The sequence below is a fragment of the Pangasianodon hypophthalmus genome, chromosome 25 (assembly GCF_027358585.1).
Source record: "Pangasianodon hypophthalmus isolate fPanHyp1 chromosome 25, fPanHyp1.pri, whole genome shotgun sequence".
In the NCBI taxonomy this organism is placed as follows: domain Eukaryota; kingdom Metazoa; phylum Chordata; class Actinopteri; order Siluriformes; family Pangasiidae; genus Pangasianodon; species Pangasianodon hypophthalmus.
The window spans coordinates 17,658,319-17,685,360 of NC_069734.1; the positions used below are offsets into that span (position 1 = coordinate 17,658,319).

General features: G+C 39.6%; 1 protein-coding gene across 18 annotated transcripts; it reads right to left on the bottom strand.

Annotated features, from left to right (window-relative positions):
• Positions 1 to 230: 230 nt before the first annotated feature.
• On the bottom strand, positions 231 to 27,042 carry abi3bpb (ABI family, member 3 (NESH) binding protein b). Of its 18 annotated transcripts, none has more exons than XM_053229507.1 (22): positions 26,825 to 27,042; positions 21,909 to 22,084; positions 18,844 to 18,912; positions 18,616 to 18,748; positions 16,671 to 16,852; positions 16,286 to 16,332; positions 16,047 to 16,092; positions 15,680 to 15,760; positions 15,364 to 15,438; positions 14,177 to 14,380; positions 12,692 to 12,868; positions 11,132 to 11,197; positions 8,407 to 8,475; positions 7,399 to 7,506; positions 7,197 to 7,286; positions 6,795 to 7,004; positions 6,071 to 6,176; positions 5,510 to 5,589; positions 4,956 to 4,985; positions 4,134 to 4,292; positions 3,421 to 3,543; positions 231 to 1,377 (listed from the first exon to the last, which is right to left on the bottom strand). In XM_053229507.1, exons 1-22 carry the CDS (start codon positions 26,917 to 26,919, stop codon positions 1,262 to 1,264), a joined length of 2,442 nt encoding a protein of 813 aa, XP_053085482.1. In that variant the 5' UTR covers positions 26,920 to 27,042; the 3' UTR covers positions 231 to 1,261. The 18 variants fall into 18 exon arrangements, with proteins under 18 accessions (XP_053085482.1, XP_026803834.2, XP_026803832.2 ...); XM_026948033.3 differs by having other exon boundaries at positions 14,186 to 14,380; positions 21,909 to 22,088; positions 26,829 to 27,041; XM_026948031.3 differs by having other exon boundaries at positions 21,909 to 22,088; positions 26,829 to 27,040.

Here is a 27,042-nt window from a genome sequence, read left to right on the forward strand (position 1 = left end):
TACATGGTTTTCTCTGAGAACATCCTTGTTTTACGTTTGGCAGTACTTCCTTGTTTTCTCTCTCTGTCTCTCTCTGGGGCTGGTAAAGGGCAGCAATGTGTGCATTTCGGTTGACGTTTCTAATTGGCAGGCTCCAACATTGTAGGAGAGGAGGTGAAGGCTTTAACTGTTATCCTTCAAGCAAGCTTTCAAAATGTGTGTAGTACAAAGAGCCAATAAAAAAGAAACAATTATCAAAGAATTTTTATTAAAAAGGGGGAAACAAATGGTCTGGTTTTTATTACTGAAAAATGATACATTGGAACATTGCATCCAAATCAACAATGCAACTTCATGTTTTACAGCTCCATTTTTAATAGATATATACACTTTAAATGACCTTTGGCTGGGTAGAAGAATTTACTGTACAAAACATACTTGTCACTGTGAGCCAAGAGAAACAGTTCCTGTTGCCTTCATTGGCCTCAAACCCATTTGATGGCCTTTGCACTACTGTGTAGTGAAGAAAGCCCTTTTTGTTTAACATGTTTAATGAAAAAATACTCTCTCCATATACATATAAATAGATTTATGTTGTGCAAATTGCAAGTGTAAGGTCTTTACAGTCTGAAGCCCCCAGTATAGCAGGGCTTAGGAAGAAAGGGTGATAAATGAATGTAACATGTTTGAGTGAATGAATGAATGAGGTGAGGAATGAATGAATGGATGAACAAATGGATGGGTGGATGAATCAATGAATTTAATGAGTGTGGAAAATATCTCACTGGTTTGATCTGAATGAAGAACACTGTGTCTTCCAGTCCCTCTCAGTCAAAAACAAGGCACTGCAAACTTTACACAATAATAATAATAATAATAATAATAATAATAATAATAAAAATATTACACAAAATACCAAAATACTTTTAGGGAGCCAGCTTCCCAATATTTAAACCAAAGTCATATTTCAAAACATCCATGACTTACATAAAGTTTATGTAATTTTTAATATGGTTCCTTATTTTATTTTTTGTTGTTTTTTTTCTAGCTTCTTGTTTAATAATGATAAATAAGACAGCGAGGCATGGTTCGTTCATATACAACACAAACCTGCTAATAAGTCCCTGACTCTTCAATACTGTACACCTTTATACATGTTTTGGACTTTGGTGCCGGAGGTTGAGGTATCACACACCACCATGTCATTGGTGAAAAATAACCAGCATGTGACCATCTCAGCCAATAAAAGTCACTTCTCTCACTTCAGACATATTTTGGGGTTCTACCACTTTCCTGGGATTGGTGTACCACACTCGTACCATGCTACATAAGTGATGTGCGTATTGCCTCCAATCTGGCCGAAGTGAACTGGTTCTTGCCTCACAGCTCTGAAGTAACCTGAGAAAGACAAAACATTGTTATGTTATGAGTTTACTAGAGAGATGTTCCTTCCAAAAGTAAATTGAACTGGACGTTGTGTGATGTAAGCAGTGTTATGATCCAATGTGCAGATCAGAAGCCTAGTTAGCAGGGTGGGTTGTAATCTTTATCATCAGTGTGGTGTGGTTGCTCGGTAACCATATTCACATGGACTAGGGTGCAAATGGCAAGTGACTGGCTTGTTGCACAAATGCAAACTAGGCTGTTACTAATAGACAAAAGTTCACAAAACCACCCTGGTACTAGTTGAACAGTGGCAGCAGAACTAAATGAACAGAGGCAGCAACGCTGAATTAAGAATGGCAGCAGGACTAAATGTGAACAGTGAGAGGGCTGCTATGAACTAACAGAAAAGTGGCACCATCAAAAACTGCCAGTGGCAGCAGTACTAACTGTAAAGTGGCAGCAGAACTAACTGATCTGTGGCAGAAGCACTAACTGATCTGTGGCAGCAGCACTAACTGATCTGTGACAGCAGGACTAACTGATCTGTGGCAGCAGCACTAACTGATCTGTGGCAGCAGCACTAACTGATCTGTGGTAGCAGCACTAACTGATCTGTGGCAGCAGCACTAACTGATCTGTGGCAGCAGCACTAACTGATCTGTGACACCAGGACTAACTGATCTGTGGCAGCAGGACTAACTGATCTGTGGTAGCAGCACTAACTGATCTGTGGTAGCAGCGCTAACTGATCTGTGGCAGCAGCACTAACTGATCTGTGGCAGCAGGACTAACTGATCTGTGGCAGCAGCACTAACTGATCTGTGGCAGCAGGACTAACTGATCTGTGGCAGCAGCACTAACTGATCTGTGGCAGCAGGACTAACTGATCTGTGGCAGCAGGACTAACTGATCTGTGGCAGCAGGACTAACTGATCTGTGGCAGCAGGACTAACAGAACAGTAGCAGCAGGACTAACTAATTGAGTAAATGAGTATTGGTGGCATCACAAACTGAATAGTGGCAGCAGAACTACCTGAACAGAGGCAGCACCATGAACTGAACAGACGCAGAAGCAGCACTAACTAAACGGTGGCAGCATCATGCTATGTGGACATATTCCGTTTCTTTTGAAGGTTCAGCCCATAAAACTGAGCAGACTGAACACTGACTGCTTTTCAAAATTGTCAACATCACAGAGGTGCCTAGTGGCATCATTGGCATTTAATTTTGTATCGTTACACAGTGTGTGCATCTGCACTGTGCGGTATCGTACAGTGTGAGCACCTTTGTGATGTAATTTTCATTATCCTGTCAAGAGATGGTCATGTCATTATCATGTCAAGAGAGACATGTATTGTGACCAGTAGATGACACGATTTCTCTTGTTGAACAGTGTGAGCCCAGCTTTAGAGACTTGGCATCTTTTGGCCTTAACCAACTCATCTGTGACAGACATAAGCCCATGAGTAATGGTAACTTATATGATCTTGCCTCATGATCTCAAGTTTAGACAGAGAACTGGCATTAGTAGCGATAGTCCATAACAATATAGCTAACCAAGTTCTCTGTTGTAGGTAGAATAAGATGTGAATGTTAGCAATTGACATTATAGCTTATCAATATTTGGGTTCTGTGTTTGCTGACTATTAAAAAAATATTATGATAAATTCTGTAAAATAATTTTGCATGATCTGACAGATCAAATGTCTTTACAAGCAATGTTATTCCTAATTTGAATTTCAGAAGGTTAGATACACATACAAAATGATAATTTTCCAATGCAGACTTTTGCATTTTAATGCCAGGATTCCAGCTCCACTTTTCCAAAATCCAATAACACCAATTTCCCTTGCTTGGGTACAGGTTTGTTTCCATGACCCACACTTGGACAAGTTTAAACAAATCAGGACTGACCCAAACTTCTTATATTTTTGAAGAGTTAAGGTTTTTAAATTTTGATTGCATTTGTGCACTAAGATTTCTGCTTGAGATGTCTGAGGGCTGTATGTATTAAGTTGTCAGATTCACTGAGAGGCTGTTGCAAGATGTTGGTACCTGGTCGAGATTCGAGCTGGTCTGCAGGCAGCTGTGTCCCGGTCCTTCCATCCAGGAAGGAGTCTACGAACTGACAGTGGTCCTCTCCATGGCCTGTCTGGTCCCCAATGTTGTAGAATTTACCTGAGTACAGATTGTGAGCTGTTAGCTAAAGCTTGCCTAGTTCTTGTAATGTTTAGTTTACAAAATTTCCTGCATACTGTATTATCAATTTGTTGTTCCCTTCATTGGACATTGTATCTGAAAATATATCATCTTTTCTGTCAATCTACAGGGTGCAAAGTTGACAAGGACATTTCTGCAAATACTGGTACTAGAGACCTAACTTCTTTCCAAGTTTAGTTACAACAATGTTCCTAGTGATCTACTTCCCCCAGAAACTGGGTTTAAGCCCAGTCTGAAGGTATACCTCCTTCCAGAGTTCAGTTTCAGCCTTGTTCCTCCAATATTCTATTATAGCCCAACTCTTGGAGATCTACCCATCAGCAGAGTTCAATCCCAACCATGTTCCTGGAGAATCTATCACTCTGTAGAATTTAGATCCAACAATAATCTAATACTCCAACTAAATCAGAAGGGCCAGCTGGATCAAATTAGATTTGGAACTAAACTCTGACATGTAGAAGACCCCCAGGAGCAGAGTTATGCACACCTAATCTAGTGTTGGACACTCCTAATATAAATATCTTGTAAACTATTTTTGGAGCACTGACCGTTAAGAGAGTCACTCAGGTAGATCTTATATCGAAGTGAGTTGCAGAGCTGGATGCCGACAAACTTGCGATACCATGTTCTCTTAACATACTGCTTGCCATTGCACTCCGAGTATGAGTCCGTCTTAAATGGGAACTGCGTCCAGATAGCGTCCTTGCCTGAGACAACCACAGAAAGAACCAATTGATTACATTGAATTGCATTCAGTTCACCTGTACTGCCATTATATTCATTGCACTGAAGGAAAAAAAAACGTTTGTCAGTAGTTCCACAGTGCTGCACAGTATACTGCACAGTAAATTTAGAACCCTTAAGGATTCTAAATGGGGGTATGCCTAAAGGTTCAACAGTATATTTCACTAAATCCTACAACAAAATGTACCCCTAAAATAATAAACTATTAAAAAAAATTCCTCTGTATTCTAAAATCCTACAACAGTGTGTTCCCTATTAGAAAGGCTTCCAAGTAGAACAGCAGTTTGTTCTTCAGAGTGGTGGTCTGTGAACAGCAGAGTGATGTTACGTAGCATTTTTCACAGTGGAATCTATGTATTTACATTTCTGCAGTGGGGTCTTTATGTTCTAGAGTAACGTCTCTCTGTTGTCATGTGGGTTCTCTGGCATTCTGTTCTAGAGTCTGACTTTTTCAGGTTAGATGAAGGCAAAAAGCAGTCCTCGAATGCTCTCAAATGTTTTGCCTGGATTAGAGACACATTTTAAAGGAAAAATTTGTTTTTGTTTGAAGTGAGTTCCCAAAGACTTGAACGTTCTCTGTTCTCTCTCAATCTCTCTTCACATCGAATTTTGCTCCAGAGACTTACCTGAAACATACTCGCTCACTCTGGGATCCGCTGCAGAGCAAAAAAAATACAACGAAAAATATATGAGATATTTGCAATCACTGGTTCATTTGAAAGCAAGCATGTGACCGAAGCCATCAAAATGATGTGTAGGCTATAGGAAAGTTAGCAAGACTAGCGTTCCAGCTCCATGTTGGCTAAGCAGAGGTGGGCAGGGTGCCTCAAGTATTAAACTACAATAAATTCCATCTACCATAAAGCAGTGTGTTTTTTCCAAATAATCTTTGAATCTCCCTGTTGAGGACAGATCCACTGGCATGGACAAGTCTCCTGGGGTTTCCAAAGCTTGAGGAGACACTGATTCAATTGCAGGAAGGGCTTAAGGTAAAAATACTCCTGTCTTCATGAAGTCTCTTTCAAGTCTCATGTCATTTCACATAGGGACACCCAATCACTCTGTTTATCTGCATAAAGTGGTTTTGGCATCTGTAGTTTAATACTTTTTCTGACTGGTCATATCTTGATTTGCCTTTATGGTGTAAGTGGTGCATTGTTCTGTGGTTTAATACACATACCTGACTCTGTGTTAAAGGTCACTGGTTCGCTGGGTGGCCCCTCGCCCAGTTCATTCTTTGGCTTCACTTTGAACTCATAGCTATGTGGTAAGATGGACAGAAATATTATAAAGAATGATAGTTGCAAATATAATCTATAAACCTAGCTGCTCTGCTTACTTCCAAGCACTTTATCTCAACTTCCTCCAGAACTGTAAGTCCACTTGATCTGCTCTTATTCAATTAGATATAGTGTCTAATCTCACTGAAATGTGCTGGTCTTACTCTCCATCCACTAAGCTGTGATACTTGATCCACAGACTCTGCAGATGGTGAGGCCTCTTTAATAGATCCTCCATGTGTGAGGTGCTGATGATCTCCACACACATCAAGTCCCAGGTTATGGAGACTTGCTTAATACTGTATCAGGCAAAATTAGGCCAGGTCACAGCCCTGTTTTCAGCATCATTATTGCTGATATTGGTATAACTCTACCTGCCTATCATTCCTCAGCTCAGAGCGTTCAAGGTATTATTTTCCCTTTCCATTAGGACACAGTGTGTGTGTCTGCCATGAGCATACCTGGACTCAGGTTTGAGGTTCTCCACAGCTGTGTGTGTTTGATTGGTGGTCAGGATGGAGACCTTTTCTCCATCAGGTCCTTTTGTGGTGGAGATGACCTCGTACTCTGTCAACAAACATGGTTAAAAGCAATCATCATTTTGTTAGTGGTAGTAAGTCAAGCTGACTTGACTGTACTAAAAATTTTAAGTAAAAAAAAAATCTTTATTTACAGCATATTTCTCATTTCGTTTTGAGGCCAAAATTTTGAAGTGCTTTATATTAACCATGAAAACTTTTCAAACAATCCACAATTTAAAAAAAAAAACAGTATTTGCTATGTTTCCTGATCCTGAATAATATGCAGTTTTACAAATATCTTGGAATCAAGGTACAAACCAAGGTCTTTAACTGTAGATTTTGATTTCACAGAGCAATCATCGAGTGCTGATGTAAAATTAGTGATTGCATCTCAGGCAAACTTATTACACAACAATAATTAATTTTGAAGACCTCATGCCCCCTATTCAAGGAGATTCATCAGTTCTTGGAAAAAACGAAGCTCCATCAGTTCTTGAAGGGACAAAGAACTGATAAATCCCTCAGATAAGCTGTAGAACATTGTCAGGATTTTCCCATTTAGTCCATTTAATTTGATGTTATACCTTTATAATGATGTAGATGACTGAAAAACACAATACAGATCCTCTATAAATGGTGAGGAAATGGGTTTATGTCCACTTACCTGTGGTTTCGTTGTCGGTTTTATCCCAGTCGAGGATGATGAAAGAGGGACAACCTTCCACTGTGACCACGGTAAGGTTAGACGGAGCTGTACGGGGAGGACCGGTCACTGTGGTTTCCCCTCCCTCTTCCTCCGGGAAGTAGCTCAGGGATGTAGTGATGGAACATGGCTCGTCTGGTTTCTTATCCGTTTTATACACCACGTGAGGAGCTGGGACAACAAAATTTGGATTTGTTCAAAACTCCAATGCGGATCCAGACTTGTTTTAAAATGATAGTGTTTGGAAATGATGGAGGAGAACTTCCCGAGAGAAATGAAACATAATATCAAATGCTAGGATAACTTGCATGTATAATGCATGGATAACTTGCATCTTATGGAGCACTAGAATCATTTCTTTACCAATGAACCTCTCTTTGCCCATGGCGTCGACTTTGGATACTGGAACAGAGCTGAAGGCAGACGAGTTCTCCCACGTTTCAAACTGCGTTGCTGTGAAATCACGAAATAAAACCAGTCACAACATCAGCAATTCACAAAATTATACACATAATGCTAAAAATATTCAAAACTTTTGCTCTTCTTATACGATTTTTCTCTTTACCGGTCACTGGAGAAACAGTTGTTTTGGGTTTGACTGGTTTGGCAGTCACAGGGGGCACTTTTGGCTTCAGGATAGATGACTTGTCCTGTTGCAGGTCAATCAGCTTGTCTGGTAATAATAATAAAATATACATATATATATATATATATATATACAAGATATATATAGAATATTGGCGTCCCATAAAGAAATGGGCGGAAGTAATTGTATAAAATAAACGTTAAACACAGTTATTAAAATTTTCAGCTCAAACAGTTTGATCATTTTTTTTAAAAAATGTTATTTCCAGTATTATTATTTTGTTATTGTTATTTCCAATATTTTTCCTGTAACAAAAACATTCTCATAATTTCTCTGTTGTAATATAGTAGTATTTGGCACATAGCAAAATAACCGCTATTAAAATAATCATCCTTGAAACAAAACCTCCTGTGAAGACAAATTCCACAAAGTACCCTGACAATTTTAGCTAATAATAATTAAAGCAAGTGTTTTGCACTATTTAAGACTTAAGTTTTATGTTTATTTTCCATGGAGGGTGCCAACAGTTCTGGGGATGATTCTATAAAGACAATATTTGAACATTCGATAAGTTTCCAACATGAATGTCTGCTTAGATTTTTTTTTTAACAGAATGACAAAGATTACAAGTGTGTAAATATTAAAATGCTCATCATGTTTCGTATTCGCTGTAAAAATGTACAGGGCTTATTTTACAGCTATATACTGTTTTATTATTTAACAGGATTGTACTGTAAAGGATTGGGCAATTAGATCAGTGCATTGGTTTACAGTAAAATACGCGAAAACGCAACGCATAGTGGGATATCTAAAGTTTTAGGTGGGAAAAACTGAAAATGAGTCAATCGTTTTACTGAAACCTATGCTGCAGCAAATTACTATACATTTTACAATAAAATTTTGATAGTGTTGGTTTCCAGTGATTAGAGGTTAAAAATCAGTGAGGAGATATTAAAAAGCTAAATTAATCACAGACAAAACACTCACCTTTTCCACTGGGTTTGCCAACCAGGTTGGGCTTTTTATTGATGGGGAACGAAGGTCGAGCAGGAGAACCTGAAGAACAAAATTAAGCCGTTATAAATAAAGATGGAGTTTAAAAAAACATTTCCCAACATGGAAAATAGTTGAACCAGAAGTGCCCAATCTTTCATACAATACATTAACAGGATACTGTTGGATACATCGCAGGATCTATGGTGGTGTTGCAAAATTGGGGCTTTTAATTTATTACATCTCTATTTTATCTCCACAATGAAAAACAAAACAAACAACAGTGGAACACTTGAACCATTTCTGGGATTCTTAATTGCTTTGACACACCTAATTCAAACGAAAGGCTTTTTAAGCAGATGATAATTTTCTGAAGTGTTTTATTCCTCTTTTCCCCACAGGAGTTTGCCAATGCTTACAATTTTTTGATTTATTAAAGAACTTTTTCTCATTTTGTTGTGGAACATCCATGAAACAAGTTACTTCCTGTTATCACTTCCATTGTAACAGCTCTAATCAGTCATCCTGTCACGTTTTCTTGACGTAACAACAGAAAAATGCAGCTTGATACTGAGAACTTCTCTGTCCTGAAGACTTTCCCGTGTCGGAAAACTTGTTAACGTAAATGTTAAATAAACGAGTCCTTACAGAAAACTTCACAATTATCCACAATTATATATCCACAAATATTTAACAATCAAAGGAATTGATCCAACTCTTTTAGAGCATCAACTAACATGTGAAGGTATAAAAAGTAAATTGAAAATGAAATAATTTGTAATAGACGACCATCAGAAACATGCCTTCAATCAGAACAATCCGGTCTGGAAACTCTTTGAGCAGTCATTGAGTTGAAAAGTTCACGATGCTTTGGTTTCTCAATCTGTTATGACTGGTCAAAGTTTAACTGTTATAGAGTCAAAACGTCTCATTTAAACAGAAAACGTCAGTTGGTTGTTTGACTTTGCAGAATTTATCTTGCAGACCTTGTCAAATAAAAGTGACAAGCTGAAAATTAAACAAGGGTAAACAATGGTAAATTAGATTTAAGGGAAAAACAAAGACTGACAGGTTTAATTCTGATTGAAACCTAAACATTGTTGGTTTAGTAGAATTTATTCCTTTTTTGTTCAGAACTTCTGCTCTTCCAGTGTAGCATACGAGCAAAGCAAAGCCCAAAGCAAACTGGCTCGATGTAATGGACTCTAGCGTGGAAAATTTGTTCAATCTGTTTCAGAAGCAGCAATAAAATCGCTTGCTTCTTAACAGGGCCCAGCTCCTAGCATCTTGTGGCGAGAAGAAAAAAAAGTGGTACAAAAATCCGGGCACAAATCAAGCTAAAACTTCATTTTCCTAAAATAAAGCTGACGCCGACGCCATACGTCCATGAGGAAAGTATTTTCCGAAGACTAAGTTGGGGCACACTGAGGAGCCGGCCCGATGCTTTTGGACAGAAGCGTTTGGGTATCATGCATCTGGTGGTAAATTGAGAGCGACCAGGATGGATTGCAAACGAATCTGTCTGGGGGGTAAAATGGTCTAGTTCACATTAATATTTGTGAATTTTATTTACTGGTTTTTGACCACCAAAGTGGATCAATCTGAAAATGCTGTATTTCTGTTGTAATATGGATGTGGGGAAAATGCAGCCTACAGAAGATTAATTAATTAATAAGTACTTTGTGTAATATACAAGCGACACTTCGTTATGTTCAGTCTAAAGGTCATGGGTATCATTTTCGTGTTGCGTTGTGGGTGGCAGACTGAAATCACGTGTGTGGTGATTTACCAAGTATTCCACTGTTTACTGAAACCTGTAGCAAGCAGGTAACTCTGTCATTATGTGAGCACTATTTATCTACCTAACTACACACCTGGAACAAACTTACAGTCTTTGCTTGAAATAGATTATAATATTACACAGTATAGCAAGACGATGCACAACACATTGAAGCTCATAAACACTACATGGTAGTCATGCAGCGCCACATGCATATAATATATTCGAAACAATAGCATGAAAACCTTACATTTTTATAGAGGACAGAATTCCCAGCGTAGTTGTTAAAACAAACCCATACATAGGCGCCAACTTCTGAAATCCATTTGGGATGCTCAGTACTGGTGACAAATGTGAGATGACTTAAAATTTCATATACCTAGTTACACAAAGTACGCACAGCCTACTACATTACAATTGCAAACTGACGTAGGTTACCATAAAAAGAGTACTATTTTAGCATAGCATGTGGTTTGAAAATGGACACTACAACATGTAATATTAGTGTTTAAATAGCCCTAAAAATTTTTTTTTAAAAACCTGAAATACTCTGGAGCATCTACAGAGCTGGCGCCTATGCCCAAACATGTTTGGTAACCACAAAGTTGTGTATAACATGTTATAAATCCAGTGGCCATTATTGCTAAATCCTCAAAGGACTAGCATCCATGGGACAGAGCACCACATGGTAACATCACAACAATGACCACAACAGCCGCACCATGAAGCATTTGCATCTGCTGAAGCTTGCAAAAAAAAAAAAAACCCACCAACATTGAGTTGAAGACGTATGAGAAACATGACAGGCTGGCGAGCAAATGGGCTTAAAACACTTTAATGGACAGAGATAACGAAACGATGGGTAAAGACACCAGCATGGAGAAATGCGGGTTAATGGTGGCTGACAAAACATAGGGACACGGGGTCGGCTCATTTTACCCATTCTGGATCTGGACCACATGACTGGTTTGGGGAAAGACAATCCTTTATGATGATGTCCGTTCACTGTTGGAGGGAAAAGAAGGGATGTTATGCAGAAACAGCACAAACATACTGGTTCTTGTGGCAGAACTCTTGTTAGCATGAGCAACCTAAGGGGACTGAGGTTTGAGCTGGGGACTTAAGGAATTAAATAAGAAACAAAGGTGGCTGGTGAGCTGCCTGGAGAGAAAAGGAATCCGTACAGATGGCGGGCAGGCAGTCGGTCTGTGCCCGTCACTATAAATCACACACACTTGCACTCTGTGTAAAACTGTCAGGGAATAGGCAAGCGTGACGGCTGGTCTGCACACACACCACATGTTGCAGAGTGGAAAAAAATTGGCTCAGAGGCAGCATTCATCACTTCCAGCCTTTAAGAGTCACATTACTGCAGTGGTTTAATGTGTCCCCTCTTTCACTTCACTTCACTCAACTCATGACGGCTTCATTACAGTAATTAGTAGGAATGCATTGATACCGATACTGGTGCTCATTTGCTTGTACTTGTACTATAAAAATATGCTGTGATGCAAAAATATGATCCTATGTGATGTGAGCCTAGTGTACGATGCTGCGCTATGAAATGACAGCGATCTGGAGGTAATGAAAGCAAAGCAGACTGCAAACCATGTCTGCAAACTTCCCACAATACAGGTTACCTTATAAAACATCTTAAACCTAAAACTAAGCACAAGAAGTTCATCGCTAACAGCAAGCTCTAGCTAGGTGAGAAAACTGTCTTCAGACAATAACAGCTCTTACTCATGTGTAGTTTTGACAATCAGCTGCTATCAGTCATTGACGACAAGGGATTCTGACACAATGAACACACAGAAAAAAAAACGTACTTTACTTATAGCTATACAGAAAACGTAATCCTACTCGATCCAAGCTAAGTAATGTAGCTAGCTAATGCACTTCATTTAAAAATCTACTAGCTAACATTATAAAGAGTAACCTAAGTGTAAGAACACACGTTTGTGCATTTTTCATGGGCACCATATGGCCACCTCAGAGCTAAATAAAATGTTCTGTGATGCACCTGATTGATTAATACTAAATAGGTTACTCACTTTGGTATAAATATCAGTATCGAAGAGTACCAAAAACAAATGGTATCAATGCATCCTTAGTAATTAGTTGATGAGGTGAACAAGATGGGATTCTGGTCTCATAGCACAAGATCACTGATAAACCCGTCCTAATTCAGTCCAGCGTTAAGTATACACAAGTGACAATTTTATTCCTTTTCAAGGGCCAAAGTCTTGCATCCAGGATTGAATATCACTGCTTTAATAGGGGCCTGGGAGTAATGCATTTCCAAATGTGCACAGGTGTGTGGGGCTTGCTGCTTTTGGACATCATCCAGCAGCTCGAGTCAACGAGACAGGACAGCTCTGGTCCCAAAGAATGCTAAAGCCAGGGAGAGAGAGAGAGAGAGAGAGAGAGAGAGCGAAGCCGAAAGGAAGGAAGTGAGGCGTTAATATGGTGCAAAGGGGGTTAGAGTGGTTCCTTTACCCCCGTATCTTCTGGATGAGTCGTTGGCCCTGGGGAAAGAAGGGGGCCGCATGCCGTTATAGAAGGGATAGAAAGGAGATCTGCCCACAGCTGTCCGGTTCCTGCTGCTCACTGCTACGACTGAATCGATGGATTTGGGTGGAAGTGACAAGCTTGGGTCTCTCAGAAAGCTTTTACCTGGATAAAGAAATACAACAGCACCTCTGGTTACTGTGTGTGTGTGTGCGTGTGTAGATAGTATGAAAGGAAAAGATGAACACAATTCCAGGTCAACAAGTGCATCTGCTTGTCCCTCTAGGAAAACCATTAAAGCTTCTAAGTTGAACCCTGCAACAAAGTGTTTTCCTATCAGAAAGAGTTCCAAGTAGAACCTGTTTTCTTGAAGCTAAAAATCCTTATTTAGAACTTGATACTTGATGCACATCAAGGGTTCACTGGATAATTAAGTGTTTTTAGCCTCCTAAAAGGAAACGCTCTGTTGTAGGGTTCTTTAAGGGTTACCCCAGAGCAACAAATGAAGAGTGTCGATGTGAGATGAGATATCATGCGACACAATCAAGACTTCAACCAAACTGGATTTCACTTTCTAAAATGATTAGTGTGATAATTGTATTGGTCTTGTCCTTTGGACAGTGTAGCTAGATTAATTGTCAATGGCTAACATATTCCAGTCATAACATCAGTCTTTATGAGGGATGTACTGTACATCTGTGTTATTCATTATTATCGAATAAGACTAACCCAACCCAATAGATTTGCAGCTTCACTATTGATGAAGAACATTAATGAAGAACTCAACAGCACTGTGGTATAAGTGTACCCAGTCAACCAGTGATGGTTGATAAGTTACAGCTATATAACTATATAACTTTACTTTTGGTAAAGGTACATGGATGTGATTAATGCTTCAGTGTAGATTTTGTGGTGTAGATGAGGCGGCAGTAAGTTGCATTTGGTGCCGTTCCTGTGGAAGCAAGACACAATGAAGTGAAGTGAAGTGAGACTTCTTGAGAATAGATTAGTATAGCTGTGAGGTCACATATTAGTCCTGGCATGAGCTACTGTGGACCTCTCAGACAGTCACTTGGGTGGCAGCCATTTATCTGACAAAAAGAGAAATCAGCAAGAAGATTACTGCATTGAGGTCAGCCCTGCACCCGTTATTGTTATTGGCTGTCTCTTGGATGGTTTTATCTGTTTTTGGAGGATGATCAAAGGGATTACAGGATGTAGATTTTTTTAAAATCCAAAACAAAGATAGATCATTGGACACCAATGGGGTGTTCTGTAAAGCCTTGAACTAATTTTTTTTTAATTGGAAATCTTGGTACCAGGAAGTTGCCTCCAACTACTTAGTTCAGTCCAATTCAGAAAAAAATGAGCCACATCGCAAAAACACTGTAGACATTGTATAGTGAATAAGAGACATCACTCCTGCAATTAAACCATTAGCATTAGAAACAAACCAACTTAAAGGTTAATTACCAGAATTACCAGATGAACTATAAGTCTTGGGAGTGGCACTTGGTGCCTTGGTCTGGGAGAGGCCAAGTCGCCGGTCGCCTTCGGAGGGGGTCTGAGGGGTGACAGTGGTTGTCTGACGAGGGGGTCGAGTGGACAGGACTGGTGGCAAGCCGAGAGAAATCCCTCCAGCTTGAGAAGAGACATTTCTAGCAAGGCTGCCTGAGTCTGTTTTGAGAGAAAAGGAGCAAAGCAGCTTTGACTATTGAGACCACGACCTCAAGCAGTCCAAATGGATTAGTTTTTTGTTTGTTTTTTGTTTTTTTTTTGCTATCCCACCCTGCTATCCTGTCAGTACTGTTTATACTTGAGTGCCCAGCATTCAAAATAACTCCATCAATTCCAGATGGCACTGGTGTTCAAATGTCTGTCAAGAGACAAATGACCTCCCATCTGCTTTTCATCCTGTAGCATATGGACCCTGTGTTAGTCAACAGTTTTTTAATTAGCCCGTGGTCTCATCAGCTAACTGGTTTGAGTGAGAAGAGAGAAAGAGAGCCTGTTGTTTTATCCCGAGACTGGGAGACAGAGGGAGACATGAAAGGACTCCCAATCACTGCCTTTCCCTGCTGAGACTGGAAGAAATCGCTGGAGTTTTTTTTGGCATGCATGGGTATCATGCAGACTGAACCATGGCCAGCAGCTGAAATGCAGCATAATGAATTAGATCTCTGTGGAATGTGGAAGATGAATCAGTGTATAATTAGGATGTAATCTGAATTTGTCTGAACATCCATAAAAATTCAGTAGTATTTTGTGAAAGGTTTACAGATGGATGGATGGATGGATGGATGGATGATGAGTTTTGACACATAATATCCTGGCTGGATGATGATCACAAGGTGAAGAAGTGCTCAAACCCCTCTACATTCATGAGCAGACATTTTGCAAATTCAAGGCATCATGCAAAACCAGTACACTTTCCTCTGCATGGCAATCTGGAAAAAAAACTTACGCCAACCAGGAATCCTCCTCTCCAAGGAATCAGGACTTTCTAGCTCTTCATTGGTTCATATCATGCCAACATGCAGCCATTGGGGGGGCAATATTAGTCTCCGCCCACCCCACACTTGCTTCCCCTTTCCCCATCCCAGCAGCAAGAGTGAGCACAAAGCTGAGTGACTGCAAAAATAAAAGGCTCGCTATTTTACCCAGTGTTAGCTGAGGCAGTTTGGGCTCATTGGACCCAGGGGCGAGTGCAGTTTCCTGCTTGACCAGAGGTGGAGCTGTGGGAAATAATGCAATGTTTCATAACTGAAATACAAATGAAGGTGCTTAAGTCTAAAAAAAATAGGGTCATTACATGTTACCAGAAATGTGTGTATGTGTGTGTTTGTGTTTGCGTGTGTGTTTGTGCGTACATGGAGTAGTGTCAAAGTCGGAAATGCAAGACTGCAACAAACTTCAGAACAGAGTGAGTGAGAGAGGAATGAAGAGAGAATAGTTAAAGGAAGAAAGGAAAATTACCAAAAGATGTCTTTGGAGCTCCAGGAAAAGCAGGATTTGTGTGAAGAGGTGGGAGTCTTGGCTGGGTCCTGTTGTGCAGAGCTAATAGAGCAGAATTAATTAGTCAGATAGATAGATAGATAGATAGATAGATAGAATGGGATGGATGAATGGATGGTTGGATGGATGGATGGAAGGATGGGTGGATATAGAGACAGACAGACAGGCAGACAGACAGATAAACTGTATAAACTGTGGGTGTATAGATAGATAGATAGATAGATAGATGCACTTTTAAATCATTACAGTTTTAATGCTTGTCACCCTAAAATGATAGACAGACTGACACTCGTTCTCTGTTTAGGAGAATAAAAGTCGAGGGACTTACCCGGCCGCGGTGGAAACACTGTGCGTGGTCCCGGCATCACTGGCTTCTAAAAGAATAAAAGAAAACACAATTGTTTCATCTATGATATTTTTGTCAAATTGCCAACGCCTGCTCTATGGTTCTCTTCGCCTTTTCCTGTATCTGTCCCTACCTTTTGCACCCATAAAAAATAGGCATGAATATTGACATTTTAACAGATATAACCCTCTCTCAAGGTGAATGAGCACCGGAGAACCTACCTCAGGCTTGGTCTGACTCGGCTTGTAGGGATTGTGCATGATTTTGTCTGGAACACAAGAGCAAAAGGAGATTAGAGTCTCGGAAGTTTGGATTTGCAGCACGTGCTGTGTGGTCATTCAGTATTCTCTGCGGATTTTCTTCCGACATTGAAAGGATCAGCTGTGGTTTGTGGAGTCAAAACAGTTCTTGTGGGTTGCTTAGATGGGATTATGTCACGTCGTAACAAAAAAAAAAACAACTTTTTCCTCAAACTCAATATAAATCTGACATGCTGAAGGCTGGAGGTAAATTACAGGGCATGTCTACAGTTGTGGTTAGCTAAGATAACATTTGTGGACAGGATTGGGATAACTTGTTGCAGGTTAGATTGGTTAGCATGCATACCCCCCATGTTGGTGCTGTGGATGACGGGTTTGCTCCACACGCCGCTGCGGTCATCTTTGTTGGGTCGGACACCAAATTCATAGTGAGTGTTGGGTTTCAGGTTGTCGATGACTGTGTCACTGGTGGGGCACGTCTGATAGATCCACTTCCTGTTCCTTTCTCTGTAGCGGATTGTGTAGTACCTACAAGTAGAGTTTTACACATGATGAATGGAGTAGGAGGAACAGACAGGACTGTTAATAACAGGGTTGCCAGGGACACGGCTTCATTTTGTTTGAGGCTATGTCACTATTAATGCCATCCTGACGCACCAAAATCTATGACCACAGTTCACTGCTGCCAATAAACACCAATTACATGAACCTGAGGAGCTAAATTTATCAAGTACTGGGTTAGGATCAGGTCTCCACTGCCAAAACCTCTGTATTCTCCAGGATGTGTAATGCAAATATTGTCCTTGATGGTCACAGGAATAAAGACATGAAAATGTATAAAATATCACTACAGCTGATTAAATTTAGGTCTAGCTAACCCATCCAAAATTTTTTTCCAAAACAGATGTGGTTTGGTGTCTGAATACACATATACAGAAAGATTATTTTTTAGTACTAACACACAGCTTCTGGGTTCTCTTGGGTCCAGAACTATTTGACTTGCTCGGGTGCAGTTGCAGCCTGGGTAGAAGTGCTGAGTCTGACAGATTGGGTTTCCTCTGCCTTATGAGGCTGTATTTTCGCTGTGCCTGTGTTTGGTAATATGCAAAATGGCAGCCAGGACATGCACAACATTAGGTTTTAATAAGAGCAGGGCTCGTGCAAAAAATTCACTCCTCCGCCACATTGGTGTGGATCATGCTTTCCGATATTGGGTCCAACAGTTCTCCTTTTCCATTGAGCCAAAGAAAAATACTATAGCAGTGTATGTGAGAAACAGAGAAGGAGAAACGTGCTGAAGACACACCTGCAGTGGCAGGAATCCATATGCTGCATGATCATTTTCCACTAAATCGAGCTCCTCTCAATTGAGAAGTCATGCATCATAAATCACAAGGTTCTGTCAGGCAAAAAGAATGTAGGACAAATTTATATGCCTTTTCTTTCTCAGCAAACTGGTCCAGTTGGGTCTCCTTTGCATTTCAAAGCTAAAAATGATTAAAACACTTAAGCCCTAGAGGTGGGAAGAATAAAACATTTCAACGGTGTACTTCGGGTTTTGCGTTTGAGTGCTTAATTCTCGCTAATTGTGGTTACAAAAACACACAACTTGTAGGTTTTTGAAGAAGCAAGGGCAAATTGAATTGAATTAAGGCTTCGCCAGTTGTCCATCTGGTGGATCTCTTAAGGATTCCATGTAGAAACCCTACAACAAAGTGTTTTCCTATCGGAAAGGGTTCCAAGTAGAACCCTTGGTTACTAACTATGAACACTTGTTTCTAACTTATTGGTCATTATTATTGGTCATTATTTTCTTGTTAATACGTAGAAACTGTTAGGCATTTGAAATTTAGCTATGTACTTGGTACACAAAACCAGGTACTTTAAATGGCTTTTCAAGTGTTCGTTGGATAATTAATTGGATAATCGACAACCAATTTTAGAATGTCTACCATTACTAAACTGCATCTTTGCTTGCCACCAGTGTTGTACCCTAAAGGGTTATGTCTTGATTTATGTCCTGTGCCTTGATTATGTAACTTTCACCTGAGAACATAATTATGGTGCACCTTTAAAACAAATTTGATGGACAGTTTTATTTAAAAGAGCTTCCCAGTTGAAAGATATATACCTAATTTACCCAGGATGTACGCTTGAGGGTGTACGCTTGAGGGCACCATCCCAGCGACTGCTAACTCTGTCTCTAACCGATAACTTTTGCTTCTGTGAAAATGAAATCCTGAGCCCATATTAGTAGGTTGTGTGTGAGAACATATGCACATGTGACACACCCATCTTCCAGGCAGTCGTTCATGATGTTGCCCTCATAAGACGTCTTAGTATATGGCCCCCAGGACAGCAGCACTGAGGTGGGGGAGATGGTCCCAATCACCAGGTTAAGCGGCTTGTCCAGGTTGACTTTACCTATAGGAGCAACATCAGATTAAAAATCACAATTCATCATTTAGATTTTCGTCGGTCTGAGAATGGACATCCTGATCATTATGGTGGTACTTTACCTGTACACTGTTTCTTAACATCATTGGGTTTGATTGGCTGGACGGCAACTAGGTATTTTGGTTCCGCATCTAAGAGTGATAGACAAAGAATATAAACACCTAATCATGTAACATCTGTTTTGCCAAGTCATCCCTTGGAACAGAAAAATGTTAGTATTAGTTATTCAAGATGAAATGGTTAGCAATGGTTAGTGTTGTTATTAACCTGTCCAACCTGTGTTAATTGTCTGTATACATTAGGTTCTTCTTTATAAAATTCCATTTGGTGCTACACCAACTGAATTTATTATTGTTAAATTTTAAGCCAAAAAGGGAAATGTCACCAGTGCATGTGGCAACAATGCCTTATCCCTGCTCATTCTCCAGAGAGCCTCTCCACATGAATAAGTGGCTTATCTCTTCAGGAACAGTGTCGCTTTCATTTTAGTCGGAAGGCTTAAGAGATTTGACATTTGATATGTACTTGAAATGAAACAGCTCCTTAAGTCATGCGAGCTGCTAAGTGCTTCCATGCATTTCCATAAGTGTGGCTCTGAGGGAAAGAAACCTAACCTGCAGTGAAATGTGTTCAGGGAGCTCAGATATACATTAGACTGTGGAACAACAGAAATTTTGGCAGATCAGGCACAAGAGCTGCTGTTTGGCAAGAACCAGGCTGATTTATGTCACAGGTTGATTTATGTCCAAGCAACTGCAAAATGAGGGAACGTTACATTTCTGGCTTATACTGGTCATCAATTAAGTTTAAATACCCCTAAGTCTATCAAAATGGCTGATCCCCCGATAGAGAACTATTCCGAGTTTTGAGCTATGTGGTTGTTTTTGGCCTGACACCACATCACGGTCTGACTGTAATACCGGTTAGCATGATATAAATTTTGCCACTTTGCAGTTGTGGTCTATAGAACCTTACGTCAAAACCAAAGCTGTTTCAGTCATCTGCGCTACACATGCATCTGATCCTGACCTCAGCCTTATGGCTCTATTTAGGTATTTTAATCTGCTGTCTGTATTGGATAACTATCCAACACAGTGTGTGTTTTTAGATGAGTAATTGAGAACAGTGTGAGGGTCAAATGCTCACAGGGTGCCTACTGTTCTATACAAACTTCTATCCAACATCCTAAGGGATTCTTTGTTTTGTTTACTCCTGAAAGGTTCAATGTGGAACATAAGGTGTTTCTTTTGGAAACCATTTCACGTAGAACCCCTTTAGAAGCCTAACAAAAATCTGTGTGGAACTCATTTCCAAAAGGTTGTTGGTGGGTTTTTGCTATATAGTTGGGTTCCACAAGGAACCTTCAAACAGTGAATAAACCATATAAACCTTAAAAATGATATATTCCCTTTTGTAAAAAAAAATTCAGTTTGACCCTTTTTAGAAATCTAAGTGTGAACAGTGAACCATCTGAAGAATCCTTGAGGATGTCCACTGTTGTTGGGTTTATTGAACCTTCAAGGGCTGGACAAACCATATAATACTTTAGGATGTTAGATGGAACAGAGGGTTTTTCTTTTGGAAATTGTTCCAAGTAGAACCCCTGTAGAAACCTAAAACCATTAACCATCCAAAGTATCCTAGAGGAACTCTTTTCCTGAAGAGACTATTCCAGGGTTTAGCCAGTCCTCTTAGGTACCTATGAGCCTTTCACTCCTTAAAAGTTCAATGTGGAACCCTACAACTATGAGTTTGTCTTTTAGAAATGGTTCCAAATGGTTTCTAAAACCCCTTTAGAAACCTAAAACCATTAACCATGCCAAGAATCCTTAACAAACTATTTTCCAGGTTTTTAGCCAGTCGCTCTCAAGTACCCACGGGCTTTCACACCTTAAAGGGTCAATGTGGAACCTCTTTTCAGCAAACGTTCCAAGTAGAACCCCTTTATTTAACCATCCAAAGAATCCTTCAGGAACTCTTCCAGGTGATTCAACATTCCCTCTCAGGCACCCATGGTCTTTTCTGCTTGGGAACTTTAAAGGTGTTTTAAAAGTTTGGCCTAAAGGCCTTTGTCCACCACAAGTTCTGTCATGCCCTCGCTGAACCCAGTGTCTGCTGATTGAGTGGAAAAAAATGGCAAGGCAGTGACCAAACAACGGTGAAAGATAACCACGCTGAGGTAATGTTCTGGAACAGCGCCTGCTAGTCTGAACTGCCTGCAGGATCTTGTGCTTGTCCACACTCGTATATCAAACGCATTGAAGTCTTGTAAGCTCAGTATGTATTAACGTTTGGGATTTGTCAAATGATGGAACCTGGACAGAATAGACGTTGCTAAGGAAACACTGAACAGAGAACCAAATAAACAATGAAAAAGCTAAGCATGCTGTTGAAAAAAGGGTCCTAAAGAGATTTGTGGAACTGCACAAAGAGTGCTTTAATATGCTTTAATATGCTTTAATATGTCAACCCCCTAGCAAGACCTTCAAATTTGCAAAATCACTTCTCCTCAGAGCTATTACGAACATGTTGCCTAACTTTTGGTCTGCGTTCTGTAAAGAAAACCACCACAAATCGTTAATCACAAATCCCAGGCCAAGAGTGAACTCATGGGACAGATTCTTTGACCCATAGCTAACCCTGCATTGAGGAGATGCAGATAACTATACAAAATGAACTGATGCCATGAATGGGTTCAATCGTGGAATATCTATTGATCTACAGAAAATATCTAGATGGAAATGGTAACCAATGCTTAGCGTACCATTCGGCCACCTGACATTGTCAAAGAGCATCTACAAAACAAATGTGGGTTGCCTTGAACTATTGCAACCTCATTTATCTTACTGTTTTCCAAAACTAACTCTATCCATTCCTAAAATAAAGGTTTGTGGTTTCGATCAGAGCATTTTCCAACTTTGGGAGCCCAGCAGTTGTTTTAACGTCCTACTAGACTAATGCATTGTGGTTTTGTGTTTTTGCAGCGTGCTATTTGAAAAAACCTCACTATCCCCATTCTGTGGTTTGTGGTATTTTTCTGACCCTCATCTTGTGAAGAGTGAACACTTAAACACCAATTCCTGACTTGTTTATTTTGATGGACATAATCGTGAAGTCTAAGACATACCAATCTCCGTCTCATAGAGTTGTCCGTTCTCTGGAAGCTGGATGAACTGCTTGGAGAACATGCTAGAACCGTAGCCCAGAATGTAGCCCTCAAGCTTGATATCAGGGTTGGGTCGGAGGAACTTCAGGACAATGGTGTCACCAGTGGCGTTAATCCGAACCTTCATATTCTGTCTTCTGACTGTAGTAGAAAAAGAACAAATTCATAGAGTGCTGTGAGAGAAGTGCTTAGACTTATGCACATGGATTTGAAAAGAAATGGCTTATACTTGTCATAAAACCCAGATTTATGGACTTGTGTTAATATATCACAGTTGAAATTAATGAAATCATTAATTATGCAAAGTAAAACTATGTATATATTTGACAATTTGTCATGAATAAAGTGTTTACACACCATTTTGGATAATTAAGAGTTCATTGCATCCTAAAGGTGCTGTATCTGGAACCCATTTGTGAAACCCTCTCAGTTCTACATAGGTTCCTCCACAGGTTCCTCCCCAAAAACAAGCCAAGGAACCTTTTAGGATTCTAACTACTTTCCTTACAGACCTTACATTGGAATTATGAGCCTCCCGAACCTGGCACAGCTACAAATAAAACACATGTTGTTTTCTTGCACGAGTTATCTAACACTGGGAGAAGGTGATCCTTCTGTCGATTCACAATTTTCCTCCAAGTTCTTTGACAGCAACGAGTTTAGCATCTCTAAGGCTAAGTTGCAGCAAGAAGAATGTTTAGACTTGCTCTCATTTACCCTTCCGAAATCCAGTAAGCCATGGTGGTTGAGTGGAGATATTCCTTTTCCACCACTTTCCCCCATCAGTCAGAAGCCTGACTGATTACACTGGAGTAAATGGGCCAAAAAATATCTTCCTGAAGCTGATGTGAAAGTGGTTCACAGTGTTGCAGCAAAATCTTAAAATTAGCAGATCATTACAAGCTTGGGAACTCTGGATCATTGGTCACATCAATCATGCTGCTCTACACTGTCCCACTCATTGAATGTGTTTGTTAGTGTTAATCAAGATCAATTCTCACACTCGACCAATAATGAGAGATGATTTGGGGAAATTCATTTTAAAAGCTTCTTCAGATACAATTATAGCTGTGGTTTCGTATAGGGATGCATCAATACCGAGTCCGAGTACTTGTTTTTTTGGTACTTGTCAATTCTGTTAGCTCTGTTTATGTTGGTTGCTTCAATATAATTTCTCCACACTCGTGAAACCCTTTGTGTGTGCAAAATTCATGGCACCTTGCGCACATTTTTAATGACTATGTTTGCTGATACTGCTGTATGTGCTCAGGTTAGCCGTCCTCATGCCCTCTATTAAATGCACTGTTTAAATGCCATAAAGATGCTTTACCAGCTTTACCAGGTTACTACAATGTACACATCACATAGTATCACATAGTGTCTGATTTGTATTGGTACCTATGCCTCTGTAGTTACATTACCATAATAAACAACTCTATAAAAGAATATCCATTAGATCAACTAAACATCATGTTTTCTTAACAACTTACATCTGTATCTGTTAAATTAGCCTAATGAAGATTTAGAAATTAATGCCTGATCCTCACATAAACATCCTGGAGTGTGCCAAAAAGGATGGACTTCCAGCTCAAGTAAGGAAGTTGCACTTTGTACATGACCTCATTGGCTCGTCAATCCCCAGAGCCTTTCACATTAACTGAATTTTTTTTTTCTGAACTGATTTCCTACACTTTCTACACTTTCTATTACCACTGTTTAATTCTCAATTCTGATTGGTCGGAAGGTGTTGATCCATTTTCTAGAATAGCAGCTCTGCCAGGTTTATATTAACGCGCCCGTTCTAATACGTTATTGTTTCTATAGTAACAACTCATTCACAGGGACTTGTACAGTGGATGCTGCGATAATAGTAAATGGATTAAAAAAACATATGTGATTGTTGATATGGTGACGTTTTCTGTAAGGAGATGTTATGTGTATTTAACATTTATGGAAGGAGTCTCCAGTGTCAGTGCTTTTAACAGTCAGAGGGAACACTGTAACTTTACCTACGTTTTCTGACATCTTCAGGACAGAGGAGTTTATGCTTTGTGGTTTCTCGCTAACGTGACAAACTGGTGAGGGAACGACTGTTTATAGCAGCTAAGTGAGTACAGGAACGGACTTGTTTTTGTGGACATTCCGCAAATTTAACGTAACTACAAATGGATAAAAGGTACAACGTTTTGCAATCATTTGGCAAAGAGGAACTAAGCACTTTGGGACATGATCTTAGTGAAAATAATCCACGTAGGGGAGTTAAGTACAGTAACTCAGCTGATTATTTTCTTTAAAAAGCCAGACACAGAGTATTTTGTTCCTTCTATTTCACATAGCCCTTAACACACGGTCAGGGGGTGCAAACGAATGTTTAGCACTCTTGGGAATGGAAATGAAGCTAACATATTGAGAACATTTCACTGGTGTATGTGTAATATACAAGCTGAACCTGGCTGCCTCCTTTTGGGGAAAAACACAAACGTGCTGATGATGACTTGTTCGCTTTCCAACAATTAACACCATTAATGGCTTCAGAATGGAGGCCAAGAGAAACGTTCAGTCATTACACTGATTCTGGCTTGTGCTGCGCGTAACGAGTGCTCGCATAACTCACGGGGACTGTACATGGTTTTAGAACATTTCAACAAATTAAATCTTTCTTTTCTCTTTTTTTTTTAAATTTCTAACCATGTTCATTATTCTGGTCTCCTTTTTTCTAACAATACTTTTTTTTTCTTTTTTCTTTCTAAGCATTTCTTTTTGTTTTCTTTTTTTCTAACATGTTAATTTTGAATTTTTCCTGACCAAATTCTTTTTTTTTTAAATCCTGTCCATTTTAAAAATTATTTGATTTTTTTCAAACCATGTTAACCGTGTTTTCTTTCTTTTTTTTTTTTTAAACTATGTTCATTTCTATTTTTCTCCTTTTTCCAAGCCATGTTATTTTTTTTAATAAACAAGTTAACATGTTATTTTTCTTTAAACTATAATATTTTTTCTATAGCCCCTGCCCCAACCATTTTAATTTTTTCATGGACTGCTTGTGAGCTTTTTAGGACAATAATCTGCACCACAGTCTTCCCTGCTTTCTTTCAGCTCATTTTCTTATGCAGTGTACCTTCATCATGCAGCAGTGAAAATATTTATTCAAACCCTCACGTTTGGAGCCCTGCATATATGTCCAGATGCAGTTCCAGATTTAGGAGGAATGCCACAACAAATCCAAGCTCCCTGACAGAAAACCAGATTTGGCTACGCATGTTTGGCTTTGGGTGATAAATTTCCATAAACATTCCATGAATATTCCAGGAATATACCAGAAATCCACAATAACGTCCTGCTCTGTGATGCTAGTGATGATTTTAAAAAGGCAGTGCAGTTTAATGAGGAAAGGATGTGTGTGTGTGTGTGTGTGTGTGTGTTTTATGAGGTTGGCCACAACACAGCATGTGAGCAGCACAAGTGTATTTTTTTTTTTTTTTCATTTCTCGTCTGTCTTTTAATTCGTTGTTCAGTGGAATGAAAAACACAGGGATTCTGAGCACTTTACCTTATCTTCTCAACACACACACACATTCTCCAACGCTGTCGGGTTTTCCAGGTTTCTAATATGTATTTTCCTTCTCTTTTGAGCAGCACTCATCCATATGACATACGTAAAGTTCCTGTTGCTTTTCTAAGAGCACTGCTTTTGTCTCCTCTCTGCTATAAGCACTTGCACATCACATGCATTGACACTTTTCACACATCCATGAAGAACAATTTTGAGAGGTTTCCACTGACTTTCTGTTTTTGAAATATTTGAGGACACACACACACACACACACTTCTAATACAGCTCCCAGGACATACTCCTAATCAGCAAACAAGGCACAGGGACACCACTGACCACTGTAGGCGGAGATAATGCAGAGACCAAAGACATACATATACACACATTTATACACACACACACACACTCACACACAGACACATGTGAGGAAACAGATTTGTAGACACATTTGGCAAAACTTGCACACACACACACAGTTAGACATGTTCATGAAGTAAGGACACACACACACAAATGTATTTTTAGACATCCTAAGGATGCTAAGGATATACACACACATATTATACACACATACACAGATACACACATGCCAACACACACACACAATATTCTTATATAAACACACATCAGTTTCACACACACACAAAAATGCACACTCAGACATATGTGAGGAAACAGATTTGTGGACACTTTTGGCAAAACTTGCATGCACACACATGCACATGCACACACACACACACACACATGTGTTTTCATTCTCCTTTGCATTAGACACAGCAATCTTGGCTCAGTCTGTACATTCTCTACTTTATTATCCTAAACCTCGCCTCAAAATTATTGCATTTGTTAAAAAAACTTAGAACAACACTGCTCGTACACTCGCTGCTGTTTTAAAGCCACAGCAGATTTTTACACACATTGTGTTCTGCTTTGTCTTGTACTTGAGCCAACACACAAACATCTGGACACTGGACATGCTGGCTCTGCAAAAAAATTGCACTTTTATTTACATTTCTATCCCATTGCAAAAAAATAAAGTTGCACATTACTGTCTCACAAATCACATGCTTCTTGCAGAGTCTGCAACATGAAGCAGGGAGTTGTGCAAAATCTCTCACACACTCGTAAATGCACCTGCAAGGCCAGACGTTTGATGCTTCTTAATGCATACATTTAATGCACATAAAGGTTTTTGGGAAAATTACACACACATCAATGCTGACCATTTGCAATGCCCATTAGGAGTTACCCAGAGTGCACTCATGTGCATTTTTGCTGAAAATGAAAATTAGACAAAATGTTTAGAAAATTGACCCAAGTGCACTTGCCTCTGATTCCCCTCGCAGAAGAATCTGAGAGGAGTAGAATCCCGCCGATGGAGAGCAGGAGGATGCAGCGGAGGAGTCCTGGCATGGACATGGTGCTCTACGCACAGGTAAAACACACTTCACTAAAAAAAAAAAAAAAACTTCTTCTACTGTTTGAAGTGTAAGACTCAGAAGGTGCTCAGCTCACAGACTGATGGACCTCGAGCATGTCCGT

Excerpts from the sequence above, each read along its gene's own strand:
- abi3bpb (XM_053229507.1), bottom strand. The coding sequence starts at position 26,919 with ATGTCCATGCCAGGACTCCTCCGCTGCATCCTCCTGCTCTCCATCGGC. Across the intron at positions 12,869-14,176 it reads TAGTTCATCTGGTAATTCTG|GTAAAAGCTTTCTGAGAGAC; the intron begins GTAATTAACCTT and ends TTCTTTATCCAG. Across the intron at positions 7,507-8,406 it reads TGGCAAACCCAGTGGAAAAG|ACAAGCTGATTGACCTGCAA; the intron begins GTGAGTGTTTTG and ends TATTATTACCAG.